General features: G+C 35.8%; 8 protein-coding genes across 8 annotated transcripts in view; 7 read left to right on the forward strand and 1 right to left on the reverse strand.

The window, feature by feature from the left end:
- Positions 1 to 1,465: 1,465 nt before the first annotated feature.
- Positions 1,466 to 3,693, forward strand: CBG26546 (the record flags this gene model as incomplete). The annotated part of the gene is made up of 3 exons (XM_045236424.1): positions 1,466 to 1,819; positions 1,873 to 2,017; positions 3,644 to 3,693. 3 exons carry the CDS (start codon positions 1,466 to 1,468, stop codon positions 3,691 to 3,693), a joined length of 549 nt encoding a protein of 182 aa, XP_045099418.1.
- A 1,126-nt stretch (positions 3,694 to 4,819) lies between these two features.
- Positions 4,820 to 5,950, forward strand: Cbr-dsl-3 (the record flags this gene model as incomplete). The annotated part of the gene is made up of 2 exons (XM_002634981.1): positions 4,820 to 5,178; positions 5,530 to 5,950. The coding sequence occupies 2 exons, from the start codon at positions 4,820 to 4,822 to the stop codon at positions 5,948 to 5,950; spliced, it is 780 nt and encodes a 259-aa protein (XP_002635027.1).
- Positions 5,951 to 6,544: 594 nt separating this feature from the next.
- Positions 6,545 to 8,072, forward strand: Cbr-nhr-122 (the record flags this gene model as incomplete). Its single annotated transcript, XM_002634982.1, has 6 exons — positions 6,545 to 6,618; positions 6,850 to 7,192; positions 7,240 to 7,550; positions 7,592 to 7,707; positions 7,757 to 7,911; positions 7,962 to 8,072. 6 exons carry the CDS (start codon positions 6,545 to 6,547, stop codon positions 8,070 to 8,072), a joined length of 1,110 nt encoding a protein of 369 aa, XP_002635028.1.
- Positions 8,073 to 9,301: 1,229 nt separating this feature from the next.
- On the forward strand, positions 9,302 to 11,106 carry Cbr-nhr-92 (the record flags this gene model as incomplete). The annotated part of the gene is made up of 5 exons (XM_002634983.2): positions 9,302 to 9,356; positions 9,401 to 9,690; positions 10,467 to 10,651; positions 10,696 to 10,966; positions 11,011 to 11,106. 5 exons carry the CDS (start codon positions 9,302 to 9,304, stop codon positions 11,104 to 11,106), a joined length of 897 nt encoding a protein of 298 aa, XP_002635029.2.
- Positions 11,107 to 11,327: 221 nt separating this feature from the next.
- Positions 11,328 to 13,425, forward strand: CBG13576 (the record flags this gene model as incomplete). Its single annotated transcript, XM_002634984.1, has 8 exons — positions 11,328 to 11,398; positions 11,443 to 11,534; positions 11,581 to 11,846; positions 11,896 to 12,021; positions 12,497 to 12,566; positions 12,610 to 12,724; positions 12,772 to 13,042; positions 13,315 to 13,425. The coding sequence occupies 8 exons, from the start codon at positions 11,328 to 11,330 to the stop codon at positions 13,423 to 13,425; spliced, it is 1,122 nt and encodes a 373-aa protein (XP_002635030.1).
- A 264-nt stretch (positions 13,426 to 13,689) lies between these two features.
- On the forward strand, positions 13,690 to 14,754 carry CBG13577 (the record flags this gene model as incomplete). Its single annotated transcript, XM_002634985.1, has 3 exons — positions 13,690 to 13,734; positions 13,780 to 14,099; positions 14,529 to 14,754. 3 exons carry the CDS (start codon positions 13,690 to 13,692, stop codon positions 14,752 to 14,754), a joined length of 591 nt encoding a protein of 196 aa, XP_002635031.1.
- A 297-nt stretch (positions 14,755 to 15,051) lies between these two features.
- CBG13578 lies at positions 15,052 to 17,397 on the forward strand (the record flags this gene model as incomplete). Its single annotated transcript, XM_002634986.1, has 5 exons — positions 15,052 to 15,093; positions 15,144 to 15,351; positions 15,708 to 15,819; positions 16,035 to 16,602; positions 17,305 to 17,397. The coding sequence occupies 5 exons, from the start codon at positions 15,052 to 15,054 to the stop codon at positions 17,395 to 17,397; spliced, it is 1,023 nt and encodes a 340-aa protein (XP_002635032.1).
- A 68-nt stretch (positions 17,398 to 17,465) lies between these two features.
- Cbr-nhr-274 overlaps positions 17,466 to 18,884 on the reverse strand; it is a gene marked incomplete at both ends in the record, with an annotated part of 3,490 nt that continues 2,071 nt past the window's right edge. Inside the window, 3 exons of the mRNA XM_045236425.1 lie at positions 17,466 to 17,541; positions 17,905 to 18,145; positions 18,197 to 18,309. Of these exons, the coding sequence (XP_045095202.1) occupies positions 17,466 to 17,541; positions 17,905 to 18,145; positions 18,197 to 18,309 (430 nt within the window). The remainder of the gene's footprint in view (positions 17,542 to 17,904; positions 18,146 to 18,196; positions 18,310 to 18,884) is intronic.

Consider the following 18,884-nt stretch of genomic DNA (forward strand, 5'->3'; position numbering starts at 1 on the left):
CCAATTTGAGAAATATGAGGATTACTGTAGTTTTTAGATTCCTTTTTTCAATTTGAGAAATATGAGGATTACTGTAGTTTTTAGATTCCTTTTTTCAATTTGAGAAATATGAGGATTACTGTAGTTTTTAGATTCATTTTTTCGATTTGAGAAATATGAGGATTACTGTAGTTTTTAGATTCATTTTTTCGATTTGAGAAATATGAGGATTACTGTAGTTTTTAGATTCATTTTTTCGATTTGAGAAATATGAGGATTACTGTAGTTTTTAGATTCCTTTTTTCAATTTGAGAAATATGAGGATTACTGTAGTTTTTAGATTCATTTTTTCGATTTGAGAAATATGAGGATTACTGTAGTTTTTAGATTCATTTTTTCGATTTGAGAAATATGAGGATTACTGTAGTTTTTAGATTCCTTTTTTCAATTTGAGAAATATGAGGATTACTGTAGTTTTTAGATTCCTTTTTTCAATTTGAGAAATATGAGGATTACTGTAGTTTTTAGATTCCTTTTTTCAATTTGAGAAATATGAGGATTACTGTAGTTTTTAGATTCATTTTTTCGATTTGAGAAATATGAGGATTACTGTAGTTTTTAGATTCCTTTTTTCAATTTGAGAAATATGAGGATTACTGTAGTTTTTAGATTCCTTTTTTCAATTTGAGAAATATGAGGATTACTGTAGTTTTTAGATTCCTTTTTTCAATTTGAGAAATATGAGGATTACTGTAGTTTTTAGATTCCTTTTTTCAATTTGAGAAATATGAGGATTACTGTAGTTTTTAGATTCATTTTTTCGATTTGAGAAATATGAGGATTACTGTAGTTTTTAGATTCATTTTTTCGATTTGAGAAATATGACGATTACTGTAGTTTTTAGATTCCTTTTTTCGATTTGAGAAATATGAGGATTACTGTAGTTTTTAGATTCATTTTTTCGATTTGAGAAATATGAGGATTACTGTAGTTTTTAGATTCCTTTTTTCAATTTGAGAAATATGAGGATTACTGTAGTTTTTAGATTCATTTTTTCGATTTGAGAAATATGAGGATTACTGTAGTTTTTAGATTCCTTTTTTCAATTTGAGAAATATGAGGATTACTGTAGTTTTCAGATTCCTTTTTTCGATTTGAGAAATATGAGGATTACTGTAGTTTTTAGATTCATTTTTTCGATTTGAGAAATATGAGGATTACTGTAGTTTTTAGATTCCTTTTTTCAATTTGAGAAATATGAGGATTACTGTAGTTTTTAGATTCATTTTTTCGATTTGAGAAATATGAGGATTACTGTAGTTTTTAGATTCATTTTTTCGATTTGAGAAATATGAGGATTACTGTAGTTTTTAGATTCATTTTTTCGATTTGAGAAATATGAGGATTACTGTAGTTTTTAGATCTCTTCTGCCCCTATTCTGTCATTGAAGTCCCCATCCAGCCCAATTGACCATCTTCAATACGAATGGAACGCCGTCTAATTGAACTACTCACACCAGTCTGGTACTGGTTCAAACGTGCCTTCAAGTTCTACACCAATCTTCGCCCATTTGAATATACTCATTTTTCGTTTTGTCACAGTTTTCTATTCACAGCGTGTTTATTTGAACCGCTGTTTCGTAAAACAAAACATGCAGAGTTTCTTCCTTTCAATCGTATCTTTTTAATTATTTTTGTAGTAGGTTTATGCTTAGAAAAATTTATAATAAGCACAAAGCCAAAGGCTCAATGTTTGAACCATGTGATTTTTGGACTTTTCGGAATGATAATTTCGGTTTGGACATTGGTTGGATGTATAATTGCAAGACAGTTTAGTTTGGTCCGTAGTTCATTAATACTATGGGCATAATTAACAAATACTTATAATTTCAGATTGTTGGTTTACTTTACATTCTGGCTCTTTGTTTCTTCCTCGCATCCTATTCAATGTTTAGCAATGTGTCAACGGATCTTTATTTGGTACTTCCTCTCGAGAATCACCCGTTTTTTGGGATAAAAACAAATGTCGTCTTGCTTGGTTTGTTTTATTTGGCAGTTTCCATTGTCACATTCCTTCTAACGGTAAGTTTTTGATTTTCAATCAAAATCGCGTCTCTGCCTGCTTTTTCCTGTCCGCACAAGTTTTGAAAATCTTGAGTACAGAGCACATATTGACGTGACCATTTAACAAAGGGAAATCAGAAGGCGAGGAGAGGTGCGATAAACCAGAAAAAATAGTTCAAATCGCGCTGAAGGAGCACCAGCCAGCTGATTGAAACCCCAGAGGCGGGGCAAAGAAACTGGTAGTAAAGATCATCCTTATATATAAAACGCTACACGCGTCTGTCCGTCCCGTCGTCAGGCTGTGGATCTTTGAAAAGCTTGAAAATTAAATACAGAACCACGTGACCGTTTAAGATAAATTGAGGAGCGGAGCCACGAACCAGTAAAAAACAAGATTTAATCGCGCCGAAGGCGCACCAGCTTGCTGGTAAATAAATAAATAGCAAATTTTTTTTATTCGAATTTTCGAATTTCTGATTTTGAAAAGTTGCAAATTTCTGATTTTAAAAATATTGAACGCCTGATCTTTTCGCATTTCTGAATTCCGGAAACGATTTCTCGATTGGGATGATTTTTGGAATTTCCAACGCTGAAAAACGATTGTCTACAAAGTTGTCAAAAAAAAACTTTTCCTCGGGAGGCACAAGTGGGTTAGAAGAAATGTGTTAGAAGAAAGAAGAAAGTCAGAAGAAACAGTGACAACGTTTTTTGAACTAGAGTTCGAAAAAATTTCAGATAACACAAGTGTCGCCAAAAGAAGTTATTCTTCTTCATATGTTTTTTCAGTCATAGTTTTTAACTTTATAGTGACATTCTGAAAATTAATTCGTGTTTTTGGAAATTTGTGCTCTCCTCTCCCGAAAAGTTCAGTTTGGAGTTTTTTTTAGTTTGTCTTCGATCTCTAAATTTCAAAAATTGATTTCTAACTATCATTTTTCGACAATGTATCAAGAGTTAGTATTTTTGAAATAATTTGTCCTTTTGAAAAATCAGAATTTTTTGATTTTCTATTTTTTGAATTAGAATTTATGAATTTTAAATTTGATCTCTCTGTAATCCAGTCGGAAAAACTTTGCAGGGCTAACATGGAATGACTCCCAAGTGTTGCCCTCAAAAAAAAAACCGGGCGTATATAGTTGTAAACAGAGTAAGGTTCAGTTTATTGTCTAACAATTGTTTATTGAATTTCATTAAATTGACCTAAAATGGTATAATTATAATTTTTGAGAATAAAACGTTTTGCCATTCCCTTGGTATGTTTGGGCCATAACTCCCCAAAACATTTCTAATCATCTATTAATCTAACAGTAAAATAACTTTTCTTTGTTTTTAGAAATCCGCCGATTAAAGGTGCTAGCGATGAGAAAGTGCCGCAGCTAGTTTAATCAAATGAAAGTATGATATGTGCCTTTTTCGAAACCATTAATTTTGCAAACAACGGGTTCTTATATGATTCTTGTTCCAACTTTTCAGGAAAAGTGGCCATTATGTTGTCTTCTACTCTTCTCCTCTTTTTTTTCTCGATTGATGCATGGTCCTGTTTCTTCACAAAGTCATATTTTCTCTGTGAACATCAAAGACACGAATCTGATCTGCTAAGAACCAATCGGACACCAAACGGACCAATCGGTAGAATCATTTGCCACGTGATAGTCAGAAGAAATTCAAGAAAAATGAAAAATTCGATGAAACTTCCATCCCCTCTAAATCGCGTCAGTCGAACGACTGTGGACCAGATTGGCTTCCAATTCGATGATATGCTGGATATCCGCAAATTACAGTATAGAGAACCGGAGTATTTGTAAATTGACTGTTTATGTTCAATTAATAATATTTGTATTTGAATAAACAATGAAAAAAAATCGGTAACTCTTAACTTACGAATAATTTTTCATGGGCCCCTTCTTCTTGGGCCCCTTCTTTCTTGCCCCTCCTTTTTCTCATGAGCTCGGCATCACTACAGCATTTCTGGGTTAAAAAAGTTAACCAATTTCGAATAGCCTTACTATCACATTCCAGAGCAGTGACATTGATAATTGAATTGTATGCTAATAATCCACAGTAGCTAAAACAATGTCTTCTTAAAAATATTATAATTGATCAATGGAACAATTAAAGAAAACTAAAAGCATTTGAGATCTATTCGGCCAGTATTTCAGTTTTAAAAACACGATACCTAAATCTGATAACTATAATAAACATGATGAATTGAACACGATTTTTTTGGGTTTTAATCGTGATTTGAAAACTGAGACACTTTGAAACGAGTCATATCGAAAAAGGTCATTTCGAAACAGTGGTAATACAGGAAAATAGATGAATTTTTTCATAACTTTTTTCTGAAATTCATCCATGCGCCTGTATTATCACAGTTTCGAAGTGTCTCGGTTTCGAAGTGGCACGGAGCCGCTTATTTGACTACTGAACTATCTTCTGCAGCTCAACTAATTTCGATGTCAGAAAGGTAGAAAGAATGCAGAGTATCCGTATGATTCCACAAAACTCCAAAAAGAACTTTAACGAGTTGTTGATGCCTATAGACATTGCTAATGGATTCGGTGGACGAGAAGTTCCAAAGTCTGAATGATAATTTTTGGAGTTTTTTTGTTATGTTTTTGTTGTTGTTTTCGATTTTGTTCTATTCTAATACAACGAATTTTATGACAAACTCCTATCATAATAAAACTATCAAGGTCATGAAAGAAGAGATCTATCGGCATGATAACACTCGGATGAATGGATCATTCTAGAAATTTAGTATAGTGGCAACAGCAACATGTACTATTATTTTCTGATTATCATCTCTCTATTATTCCAACAAGCCGAATGCTCTGGTTATCTAGACTTATCATTTAAAAGTGACTTCAATCTAAAAGCATTCGTCAATGTGTCCAGGGACACCACTCCATTGCTCATCCCATTTTTCATCTCACCCAACAAAACTGAATGGCTCCCAAAGATTCCAATTAGATTTGACGAAAAAGTCAGCCTCACGATTTTGGTGATCAATCATGATAGGCCAGACATTGACAACTCAACACTGACAACTTCTTTCGATCCGAAACAAGGGATTCTGTCTCCCCTGACAGTGATGTTCCCATTCAGTGGAATCAAAATCAATGTTGGATGTGATGAGTGAGTTTGGTTTTTTTTTCGTAAAACCTCTAATAGAAGGGCCCCCACACTGCCAAGTTTGAGCTCAATTATTTCTATTTCTATGCAAGATAATAAAAAAGTGTCCACTGATAAAATATTTTCCGTAGTATTATCTAAATTTTATCTGTTGACAACTTTTTGTCATTTTTCACAAGGACCGAGATATATTGGCTCAAAGTTAGGGACCCTTCTATCGGACCGCAGTCGGCCCTGTATCCCTGATCTGTCCTTCATGAGTTCAACTCCGAGGTTCTCTAGTAAGCTAAATATCTAGAAAACGTTATTCTATGAGTTCCCTACTTCAAGATTTTCGATATATACATTTTCTAGCAAATGGTACGGTGAGAAATGTGACGTCTTCTGTTGTTCGGAGACAGCTTCAAGAGTTGGAAAAGTGTGCAACTCTTTCGGACAACTTGGTTGCCCAAATGGAAAACGAGGTCTGGATTGTGGGCAAGAGATCAGCAAGAAGTGGTGTAAATGCAAAAACAATGGGGCCTGTGTCTCTTCGTTTGGAAAGAATCTTCGAGAGAAAATGCAATGTTCGTGTAAGATTGGATTCACCGGAGTTCATTGTGAGAAGGAGATGGAGAGCATTGAGATGATGTCCACGTATGGTGTGGATCCGAAGAAGTTCGATATTGGAACTGCGAAGATGTTGTATGATAGTGTGATGGATAACGAGTTTAGTGAAGTGTCCCGACCACATTCCAGTCATTTACTTCATAATTTGAGAATCAATGATGCCTAATTTAATTGAATAAAACTTTATTGTTCCAACTTTTTAAATGTGTCAGAGTACAGATGTATAGTACCGGTCAACGTCGACTTTGACCAGTTTCAGGTTTTCGATCACTTCGGAAATTTTGGAGGGTGTAAAACAGACCTAGATTGAAATTTTTGCATTCACATAATTGTTTGAAAATTCTTAGTTTTTCAGCTATTCGTCTTTTTTTTACACCTGTTTTTTCATGTTTTCAGTACGAAAAGGGCTTTTCGGCAAATATCAGAAAAACTAAGAATTTTCATTAAATTCTGTACATGCAGTGTTTTTAATCTAGGTTTGTTTTACACTCTTGAAACTTTTCAAACTGATCGGAATCTTGAAAGCGGGTTTCCAGACTTCTAAAAATGTCAAAAATCAACTGAAAAATACATTTTTGTATATCTTATCGACAGGTATTGTACATAAGGACTCTACTTAACCAACCATGCCAAATAGATAAGGTAGGAAACATTTTTCTTTTTTTCTCACATTTCTCCTCTATTTAACTATAGAAATAAACATTTTCTCTTTGCCTTCCGCGACAAATCGTTCTATTGATTTATATAGAAACAACCCATGATGAAATTCTTTAAACCTTGTCTTGTATGCAATTCTCCAGGAAACGGACTTCATTTTGGAATAGAAGCATGCAGGTGGACTCTAAACTAAACTTGTAATAGAAGGACTCCCATACTGTCAAGTTGGAGCTCTATAATCTCAATTTCTTCAAGAGATATCAAAAAGCGGATAACTAACAATATGTTTTTGATATTATGATGAACAATTCATTAACTGACTACTTTTTCATATCTCTCTGACAGAAACCAAGATAGGGGACCCTTATATTACAGGTTTTACGGCATTTAAGACAATTTCAATTTCAGAGGATGCACTTCATTTTTCCGAAGAACTGTGGTCCAAGACAAAACCTATGATTGCAATGGGGATGAGTCTTGTGAAATTGGAAATATTCATATAGCAATGTCCCAAAAATGCAGAAAGTGTCGGTTTTCAAAGTGTCTAGAAGCTGGAATGAGAAGTGAAGCTGTTCAAAAGCATCGTGATTCCTATGGAAGCAGAAAGGATCTTATTGTGGCCCCATCATCTAGTAACCGACTCAAGTTTCCAGTACCTTATATGCTTCTAGAACCTGTTAGGAACAACTACACACATTTAGAATGTGTCAGACAAGTAGTGCATCTTGAGGAAGGAGAAAGTGTGTTTTTGGTATTACTTGAAAATAATGTTAGAAAATAAAACAAGAGTTTTTTCAGAAAAAAACTCCAAAACGACACACATTCAAAGACACCAATAAACTGATGCATAAGGAGTTTGAAATCGTCACCGACTGGATTTTAAACTCGTTTCAACAACTGGCGGATTTCCCCTCTGATCAAAAGGACATACTGCTCCGACACTTTTACATGCAATTTTTTATACTGGAAGGTGGATTTATTGCATGTAAAAAGGGTCGAAATGATGTCTGGTTTCTTCCAAATGGAGATTATATCGATTGCCAGAATCTTGCCACTTTTTATACAGATCCAAATAATCCACAACCGATTGCTTCTGAGAATTCTGCAATGTAGGTTTTGGACCCACAGCTCATCAAATTTTGAGTTTCAGGATGTTCAAAGGATCTTGTACGGGGTGTAGAAGAATGGTAACTTGTCCGATGTTGAGGGAACAAATCGATCAATTCGAGTTTCTCGCATTAGCAGCGTTGTTGCTATTTGAAACAGGTACAACTCGTTTTGAAGTCGTTTTAGAACAAATTTAAAATGATTCCAGGTCTTGATGGACAATCAAAAGAATGCGCTGACATATGTAGAAAAGTTAGAAGCTCAGTACAACGAGAGCTACTACAGTACTACGATTCCACAAGGGAATCAAATGAGTACCCGCTTCGAATGGGTAGCTTACTATCGATTCTTCCAAGCTTACAAGTAAATTTTTATTTATTTTCTTCTCACACCAGGAACTTTATTTTCTTCAGAGAGCTACGTACAAAATGCTAGATGATATGGAGCTGATTCACTTGTTAAACAACTCTCCGGAAGGCGATTCTTTCTATAAACTTTTTTCGGATCAACGTTGTCATTTATAAAATCTTGTTCACAGAAAACCTGCTCTTTGTTTTGCGCCCTCTATTTTGTATCTTGTAGTCTAGCCAGGAGCTGGCAAACACAGAAAAATTTCGAAAGACATTCAGTTATGAGTTCCGAATGCCAAGTTTGCGATGTTTCATCCAGTGGGACCCATTTTGGAGTTGATGTCTGCAGGTACGTCTAAACCTGTAATAGAAGAGGCCCCCTAACTTTGAATCAATTTATCTCAATTCCTATGCCAGATATCAAAAAATAGTCAACTGACAAAACACTTCTGGTGTTGTCATAAACAATCTATCAGTTGACACAAACTTGATATCTGTCACGGGAAACGAGATAATTGAGCTCAAAGGAACCTCTATTACAGGTTTAACGTTTAACATCGGGTTTCAGAGCTTGTTCCGCATTTTTTCGACGTTCCATTCTTAGGAGAAAAGTATACAAGTGCAAAGGAAAAGGATTTTGTAAAATTAGATCAGGTGAAAATACAGGCTCCTAGAAGAATTGTTCAAAAACTATCAAGAAATACCGTAAACACTCTGATAGAATTCCACTCGGACCGTCCACTTCAAGCTTATATATCTCACTTTTTTTGAAATGTATCAAAAAGTTGTCAACTAATAAAATGTTTATCATGATATCAGCAACATTTTATTAGTTAATCACTTATTGATATCTTTTGCAGAAAATGAGATACATGGATTCAAATTTGACTATTCGGATGGCGTTCTATTAGAGTGTATACGGTATTTGTGATTTGACAAAAAAAAATCATTTTCCAATCCAATTATTTTCAAATCATCACATTTTTCATCACCACACCTGCGTAGTTTTTATCATCATTATGTCTCTCTAAACCCTCTGTTCTTCTCTCATTCCATACCGAATCTGTATTTTGTAGTCTCCTCTGTCAGGTCACTTTTGTAACAGCACAAATATTTTCTCGTTTTCCCCATTCCCGTTCTGTTCGAAATGACCAAATTATGTCAAGTTTGCTATGATTCCTCTGCTGGAACTCATTTTGGTGTTCAAGTTTGTAGGTTAGTAGATTGAACGGAGATCTTGTAACCTTTTAAGAAATCGTTTCAGCGCTTGTACAGCGTTTTTTCGAAGAACAGTGGCTAAAAACCATAAATATAGATGTAAGGGTAATAACACTTGTGAGGTTTTATCCAGTGAGTTGTTTTCAGTTTTCGTTTTTCAAAAAATAATTTCAGCGGTCCGTAAAATGTGTAAATGCTGTCGTTATGCCAAATGCCTGGCGGTAGGAATGAGAAAAGAAGGTATCAATATTACAAGATCCCAATCATAGCTGTAATAATTCCAGGAGTACAAAAATTCCGCGATGTATATGGAAAACGAGAAGCCAAGTCTGTAGAATCAACTACTAAACCCCAATTCCCAATTCTGTATGAGCTTTTGAAAAACTATAATTATTTAGAGAGCATAAGACAAGTGATCCATAGAGATGAATCCAAGAGTGTCTTCATTAAAAAAGTGGCTCGTCCCCTAAACTATAAAGAATCAATTAGTGTGTTTTTGAAAGAATACAATTTGGTGGAGGACTGGATTCTCAACTCCTTCTCGATATTTTCAACGTTTCCCAAGGATCAAAAGGTAGGTGCAATTTCAAAATTTCCTTAACTCCTTCAGAATAAATAATAGAAAAAATGTTGTCCATCAAAAAATGTAGATCTATTCTTGCTCAAAAAACCTTAGGATTTTCAAAGCTTGTTTGAACACAATCGAAGTTTGATTCTACTAGAATGGGATAGTGGTGGACACATTTTTGATGGAAAATTTCTAGAAAACCACACAACCAAGCTGTACTATTACTATTTCAAACATTTTCTGGATTTATTTAAAGTATATTAGACCAAAAAAAGAAGCATTCCGAGTTTTTCCTGATCCACCCATACCGTTGGAAGTCGCGATTCCTAGATCGTTCATAACTTTGCTCATTGTACACCCTAGAAGCTGAAATTAGTCTCAAACATAATCATTTTCAGCCTTTTATCCATTTCCGTTGAAAAAACAAAGAAAATATCTAAACTCTCCAAAATCGTATTTTTCTCTGAAAACGCATTTCCTCTGTTTGCCTCTCCCCAGTTTCAAGGAAGAAAAGTGGGCGGAGTCTCCTTGCACACAAAGTATAGTGGCCGGCGCGAACCCGGGAAATGTCGGCTGCTTCGAGGCAGCGCGCGCTTGGCTCTATCTGTTGCGTTTATCAACAGTTTTGCAACAGAAAATAGAGGGAAATTGATGAAAATTAATAGCCTGGCAATTTGAAATACGGAGAATCCGAAAATCCACTTTTAAAAATGGAAAATTGTTGAAAAATACGGAAAATTTGGTATAAAAATAGTAATTTCAAAAATAAAATAAATTTTCAGACAGTACTGCTTCAAAACTTTTATCTCCAATTCGTTCTGCTCGAAGGAGGACATTTCGCATGTGAGAACAATAGAAGTGACATTACATATTTGCCATCTGGAGACTATATAGATTGCTCTAACCCAGAATCGTATTATCATGATCCAGATGGACTGCAACCAATTTCAGCAGAAGATGCGTCAAAGTGAGAAGAACATTTTCTGTTAAAAAACAAATTTTTGGTTTCAGAATGTTTTCTAGCTCATTCGATACGTATCGTAGAAATGTCACTCATCCGATGCAAAAGGATCATTTGGATCGATTTGAATTTCTCGCACTTTCCGCATTGACCCTTTTTGATACTGGACTTGAAGGCCAATCCGACTCAAGTATTGAAATATGTCGGACAATGAGAACATCTATTCAACGGGAACTTTTGGATTACTGTATGCTAAAAAGATCAGAGCTGGATTCGTCGATTCGTCTGGGCAATATGCTCTCGATTCTTCCGAATTTACAAGTGATTTCAGAAAAGTTAATTCTAAAAAAATGGGATATTTTCAGCGAGCCGCCAGAAGATTTCATGAAGACATGACACTGAGCAATGTGATGAATGCATATTCGGTGGATCAGAAGTTTTATGAACTTGGAAAGCTTTGAACTTTTACTTTCTTTTTAGAATGGTTTTTAGAATAAAAATCAAACTTCTCTGACTTTGCCCTCTTTACACTTCACAGAACCACTTTTCTTCTGTGTTTCTATCTAACACATGATGCGTAAAACTTTTCTCTACTTCTCTATTTCTCTCTTTCGAAAATTATCATCATGATCGATTGATGTTTGCATTGTTACATCATTCTTTTCCCCGCACTTTTGGAACAATGACCCTAACACCTTGTCCTGTTTGCCAGGCACCTTCCAATGGATTTCATTTTGGTGTTGAGGTTTGCAGGTAAAGCTATTTTTGAATTAAATTTCATTAGGTTTTCATTTCAGTGCATGCTCTGCATTCTTCCGTCGTACTGTGTTCAAAAATCGCAAGTTCCGATGTTGGGGAGATCCTGTGAATAGTTGTAAAGTGGTTTCAAGTACATTACTCCGCTTGAGAATATCAAGAAATTCAAAAGTTTTCAGCTGGATCTGCATTCTGTAAAAGTTGTAGATTCTCTAAATGCCTAGCTGTAGGAATGCAAAAAGAAATCGTTCAAAAAGGAAGAGAAGGATATGGAAAAAGAGAGAAAGATTCACAAGAACTAGCTCTAGTTCCTTCTTCGTCTCCAACTAACTTTAAGATGAATCGACAGGGACTTCCAATATTGGAAACCATTGTAGAATCTTACAAAACTCTGGAAAATGCGAGGAAATGTGTACATCAAGGACCACATGGCGGTGTTTTTCCAGTGAGTCAAATGTTGATTTTTTTTAAATGAAGTATTTTTTTTTCTCCAGAAAAGACCACCCAAGCCGGTAAACTACAAAGAAACGATTGCAGTATTTTTGAAGGAATACTATCTAGTTGGCGATTGGTTATCACATTGTTTTCCGGAGTTTGCAAATATGAAAATTGATCAGAAGGTAATTAAACACATGAATAGAAGACAACCCAAACATTTTGGGCACATATACCGTAAACTCTCTAATAGAGCGCCACCCGAATCGTCATTTTTGAGTGAGAGATATCAAAAAGTGGTTAACTAATAGAATGTTTGGGATATTATGATAAACATTTTATCAGTTGACAACTTTTAGATATATTTTAAAAGAAGTAAGATATGAAGGCTCAAAGTAGACGGTCCGGGTGGAATGCTATTAGAATGTTAGATGTTTAGAATGTTTATTAGAATGTTCATGGTATCTCGTTTCCCGTAAAAGATATCAAGAAGTGGTTAACTAGCAAAATAGTTGTGATATTATGGTAAACAATTTAACAGTTGACCACATTTTGATATCTTTTACAGGAATCGAGATATAGAGATATATGAGTTCAAAATTGGCGGTTTGCTGTCTTCTGGTATTGTTTTTAGTTTTTTTATGTACAATCTATTTTAAGGATCTCCTACATCGCAACTTCTACCTGCAGTTTGTGGTTTTGGAGGGTGGTTTTTTCTCCTGCAATCACAGTAAGCTTTTTCTCTTTACGAAACTCATGAATCTCCTTTTCAGAAAGAAGTGACATTCGATACTTGCCATCTGGCGACTATATAGACTGCGTCAATCCAGAAACCTACTACTACGATCCAGATGGACAACAACCAATGACACCAGATGAAGCAGTGACGTAGGAATTAGTCTAGGTTGACAATCGTATTTTTTATTTAATTTCAGAATGTTCGCCTCGTCGTTCCAGACCTATCGTCGGAATGTGACTCATCCTATGCTACGAGAAAATGCAGATCGATTTGAATTTTTAGCACTGACTGGGTTGGCTCTTTTCGATGCTGATTTGGAGTATATATCTGAAGAAACTGCGGCGGTATGCCGAAAAGTTAGAATGCGGATTCAAAAAGAAATGCTGAAATACTACATGTCCACGAAAGGTGCAGAAGAGGCATCGTTAAGATTAGGAAACTTGATTTCAATCATTCCAAGTCTTCATGTAAGTTCCACTAGAAGTACCGTAAAACCTGCAATAGAAGGGCTCCCCCCCTAACTTTTTACTTTGAGCCAATTTATCTCGGTTCCGGTCAAAGATATGAAAAGTGGCCAACTGATGAGTTGTTCATCATAATATCACAAACATTTTATCAGTTGACACACTTTTGATATCTTGCAGCAAAGAAAAATCAGCTCAAACTTGGCAATGTGGAGGCCCTTCTATTACAGGTTTAACGGTAGCAGACTAATAGTAAATACAAAAAAAACTTTCAGAGAGCAACCCGTCGATTCTTGGAGGATATCGAGTTGAGTCATGTGTTAAAAGCTTATTCGGTGGATGAGAAATTTTATGATAACTGTTTGCCGAAGTTTGGTCAACTTTGATTATTCTATCTAGTATCATTTTTCTAGATCTCTAATTTTGGCTTTATCGTTGAACTTATTGTCACTCAATCTGTATGAAATGAAGTATTTTGAATATTGACCCCTCCAAATATATTCACATCCAAACACAAATCCCACATGACATAAATACCCGACCGTTCTCTCCTGATGCGAATCTCACTGTCTCCGTAAATGACCTTGCTCTACAATACAAGAAGGCCTATCAACAGCTACCGTTCATCAACACTTTGTATCTCCTAAACGATGATGATTTCTTTATTGATTCTTGGATTAGCCTTATTTCAGACGGTAAGTGAATCTTACAACTAGCTCTCAAAAACCGAAAAAAATCAGATCAACGCGGCTGGCTTATTGGATATCCGTCTGAAAAGTGCTTACGATCAAAAAGCTACCGTAATCCTATCCGATGATGTCGACCCAATGTACCTTGTTCTTCCAATGGTGTTGGTTAAAAATCAAGAAGTGAAGTTTGAGGATCTTTTCATCGATTTTAACAAGACATACAAAGTTACTATCAAGTTGGATGAAACCGAATCACTGGGACTTAAGAATAGTGTGTACAGAGGAACGATTACACCAGCTCACGGAACATCGTCTCCGAAAAAGACGAATCTTCCATTGACAGGAATCCTGTTCACTTTCAAATGTGAAGAGTGAGTATACTTTTCGTTCAATGTAAAAATACCGTAAACACTCTAATTGAACGCTATCTGAATCGTCAAATTTGAGCTCATCTATCTCATTTTCTGTGAGAGATATCAAAAAGTTGTTAACTAATAAAATGGTGCTGATACCATGGTAAACATTTTATTAGTTAAGAGCTTTTCAATATCTTTTAAAAGAATTAAGATTTATAGGCTCAAAGTGGACGGTCCGTGTTGCGTCATATTAGCGTGTTTACGGTATTTAAGTTCAAGCCAATTTTTCTTGGTTCATGGGACAGCTATTGAAAATTGGTCAACTGATAAAATCTTACTGATATTATGATAAGTAATTTATCAGTTGCCAACTTTTTGATATCTTTCACAGAAACCGAGCTATTCTGGCTCAAAGTTAGCGTTTTTCAAGATGTCATTTCCCAGAAATTGGTCAGGCGAGAACTGTGATTGTAACCAGGGAGATTGCTCCAAAACCGAGGCAGATACCAATAAAGAAGTAGATTTCGATGTGGATTACACTGTAGACACTCAAAGACTTCAAACAATCATTGCCATGATGAAGAAGGAGAATGAAGTCAGCAACTCGCTTGAGAAGGAGGACAGATTGTTGGAAATGGTTATGGAGGCGTCTGGAGAGCAACTCAATTAATTAATCCTTCTTGTTTTGGTATATATTTTATTTGTGTTGTTATTTAACCTGCGAATAAAGAAAACAAGTTAACTATGTCACTAGATCACATGTTCCGAGAAGACCAAGACGCAAAAGTTTCCGTTTTTATTGATCAATTTTATCTTTCTTCTTCTGTTATCCAACCTAGTTTTTGTGTTATTCTGCCGTTCGCCAATCTTTTTGCGGGATCAACAATTTCTTCTTAAGGTCATCTTCGTTCGGAATCTCCTGTCCTTTTGTGGCATCGGAATCTCATATAGTTAGTATTCAGAAGACATGCGTGTCCTATTGGTACTACTACTTGTTTTATTCTCCAATGTGAGTTTAAGTTATAATTGAGCTCATCGTCTGACGAACGATAAGTTTAGGTCGCTTGCTCTGGATTTCTAGAAATCCGCTTGAAAAGCGAGTATCGTCTAGTGACGACCGTAGTCTTGAGCAAAGGAGACAACCCGACATACCTGGCTCTTCCAACTATATTGCAAGCTGGAAAAGTGAAAAAGCTCGGACCATTCCCGGTGGATTTCAATGAAAACTCTACGTTTATTATTTTGGGTGATCGAGTGGACCAACTTGGTGGGTTGTAGAATCTAGTGGAGGCTTGGCTTATTTCATCCCATCTTATTCCAGTCTAGCCGAATCTAATAATTTTTCATCTAGAATGGCTCAGCTGAACCTAGCTTCTTCCAGTTTAGCCAAACCTAATTAGTTTTGATCTACCTTAACTGAGCCTGCCGTAAAACCTTCAACAAAAGAACCCATACACCGTCAAGTTTGAGGTAATTTATCTTGCCTCCTATGCAAGATATCAAAAATATGTTAACTGATAAAATATTTAGAATATCATGTTTAACATTTTATTTCAAGTCTGCTTTCCAATGGGTTCCGATGGTCCGTCGATCTAGCAGTGATTCTCAAGTAAATTTTTTTAGGTATCAACTCATCTACTTACACATCTTATCTTTCACCTACTCGTGGAATCTTGTCACCAAAGCAACTTTATCTTCCTATCAACGGACTAGAGCTCATTTTTGAATGTGATGAGTGAGTCCGCTACCGTAAAGCCTGTAATATAAGCCTGTAATACACTTTAAGCTCGCTCAATTGTCTCGGCTTCTATAAAATATATCAAAAATGTGTCAACGGATAAAATGTTTATGATTTAGTACAAACAATTTATTATTTGGCACTTTTTCCATATCTATAACTTTGATCGAGATAAATTGGTTCAAAGGTAGGTCAAAATTCAAAGTTTGCAGAAACTGGACTGGTACTAAATGTGATGTTAGATGTTCTGAAAGCTGTGATTCTTCAAAGGAACAAGAGCGAAATGAGATGATCATAACCACAGAATATTCCATTGATACCACTAAACTACCAGAGATTGTGAAACGATTGAAACAGACGACAAGAGTGGATAATGAGATTCTGAAGGAGCTGGAGAAGCCTCGGACGAAAGACGTTCTTGGAACACCACCGCCGAAAAGGGATTCTCCAAAATCGTTGATTCTTGACCTGTTCAAGGGCATTTTTGATCACAGCTTTGCCAAAGAAGCATCTTCTACAGATGATATACCCATTTTCATGAGCATTGGAAGGGATGATGATGGACCATCGTCTTTCGAACCACTTTCCAACCCAATCTCAATGTTTTCAAAGATGATAATGAAGAAGCATGAGTCAAAGGGATCCTTGTCAAAAGAAATCGAGAGACACTCCAACGTTCAGAAGTCATTAGGATTTCGGCATCAGAAGCCATCACGATTCGACAGTTGGGAAGGTCCAAGGGAAGGAATGGGAGCCATGCCGTTGTTTGGACAACTGATGGTAAGATTTGCACGACATCGCGAACAGGAAAAAAATTGATTGCGTCAAGAAGGCGTCAAAAGGCTCCGCCCACTTTAAATTCATATCTTTGACACGCGACGCACGACCGCGACGCGACTGAAAGTGGGCGGAGCCTAGTCGTGTTTGGGCTCGTTTTGAAGCAGACAACATGACACAGCTGATCGTAATGTTTAAAATACACAAAACACGGCAGATTTCTAGAAAAAAGTGAAAACACTTTTAATTGTATGCGCCTTTAATACCCCATCTCATGAGATATATATATATATATATATATATATATATATATTTTCCTAATTTTTCTCCTTTTTTTGCCTTATTGAAAATTCTTTAACACAGCCAAAAATGGGCAAAATTAAATAATTTGGAAGTACGGTATTAAAGGCGCATGCACATTTTCGAAAAAAGTAGATTTCGTTTTTAGCTTTTCTCGAAAATCTGAAGTCCTTGTGTATTTTGAACAGTGCCACCACCTTTGTCTTGTTTTCTGCTCCAAAACGAGCTCAAACACGACTAGGCTCCGCCCACTTTAATTTTTCAGTCGCGTCGCGGTCGTGCGTCGCGAGCCAAAGATATGAATTTAAAGTGCCCATGGGCGATCTCAGAAAATGTTACTGCTTTCGCTTTAAGGCTGCCGATGTGCCTTTAAACTGGATTTTCCGCCGCATATTATGTTTTCAGAGCATAATGCCACGAATGGGAAGAAGCGTTGCTGCTGAAAAAGAAGGTTCTGAAGCTCTAGAACTTGCACTGGATCAAGTGATCAGAACATAATTTTTATTTGATTGAGAAAAGAATAATAAAATCGATAATTTAAAAATATGTCATTTTTTATAAATCCATCATACAGTCATCATAACCATCGGTGAACATATTTGACTACTTAACAATTCGATATCAGACTCCGCACTTCCGCAGCTGAAAAAATAAAAAAGTGCATAGTCAATTGATTAAAACAAGAAAAAATTTATTGTGAGATCTCAAAACAGACAGTCTACATATGTGATGGTAAATGAACAAGGTAGAAGAGGAAAAAAGAGTTAGAATCAAGAAAAGGAAGAAATGTGTACTCGTAGGTGTCTCAAAACAAAAGAGCAAGTGAGGTGGGGAATAAATTAACAAATCTTCATATGGAGGTAGTTATGGTTTATCACAGGCTTATAATACCTCAAGACTAGAAACAAATAAGAAATAGAAATGTACAAAAACTTTGGCTAGAAGACTTAACCGGATTGCAATAAAGAAAAAAGAAACAAAAATTTCAGACAGTAGGCTACTCACGATAGTAGAACATCCCTAACAAGTGGATCAAACTTCATCAAATCGAATACATCCGAGACACGTGTCTGATTATAAAGCGCATTGATAGAGCATCTGATAGAACTTGTGAGCAGAATGATAGTTCCGAAACGTTCGGCTGCAGCGTCAGGGTGTTTCCTCTGTGCATACTCCATCATCTCAATCATACATCTATTGGATAACTCGCGAATCGCTTGAGAATGCTCCTTGAAGATTCCTTGTTCTGAAAATTTTGCTTCTTTTTTTTAAGTTCTAAAAAAGTGGAAAAACGTACGAGTCAATAGCAGAATGGTTTTGAGAACCGCACACTCGTACTCGTCGATTTGCAGCGCTCGAAACGGATAACCGACACAGTTGAGACTTTCATTGACAAATAGAGGATGAAGTCTGAAAAATAGCAGTTACTGGATAGATTTTCCTCTACAAGACTGAAAACTTCAGAAAATTAGCGGTTTTTGGAAAGAGGAAAATACTGTTTTCTTTGCTTTTCGCAACATTTTTAGACCTTTTCAGAGTTTTCGGCTATTTTCAAAGCTTCTTTTTTGATTTTTCCGAACTTTTTGTCTGAACTTTGATGTTCGCGAAATTACTGTAGGTTATTGTAGAAAACATATTTCCATGTGTAGTTATTTTTGCAAACTTTCTTGTCTGCATTTTGACGTGATTGTGTTTGCAAAAAAGAACTAAAGAAGGAAATAACAGTAATCTACAGTAACCTTCGCGAACATCATTCCGTTCAATTTTAGACATAAAAACAGGCAAAATCGAAAAAGAACCAACAAAAATAGCTGAAAACCCCGATGGGGTTATTCATGTAGCGAAAATATGTATTGAAATGCATTTCCGCGCCCTCGAAATTCAATGCATGAGCGTCGCGAAATGTATTTCAAAGCATTTCGCGACATAACTGTAAATGCATTTCAATACATCGCGTGGCGAGATATTTTTTTTGGAAAAAGGTA

This window comes from Caenorhabditis briggsae, assembly GCF_000004555.2.
Source record: "Caenorhabditis briggsae complete genome, chrIV, whole genome shotgun sequence".
NCBI classification, from domain to species: Eukaryota; Metazoa; Nematoda; class Chromadorea; order Rhabditida; family Rhabditidae; genus Caenorhabditis; species Caenorhabditis briggsae.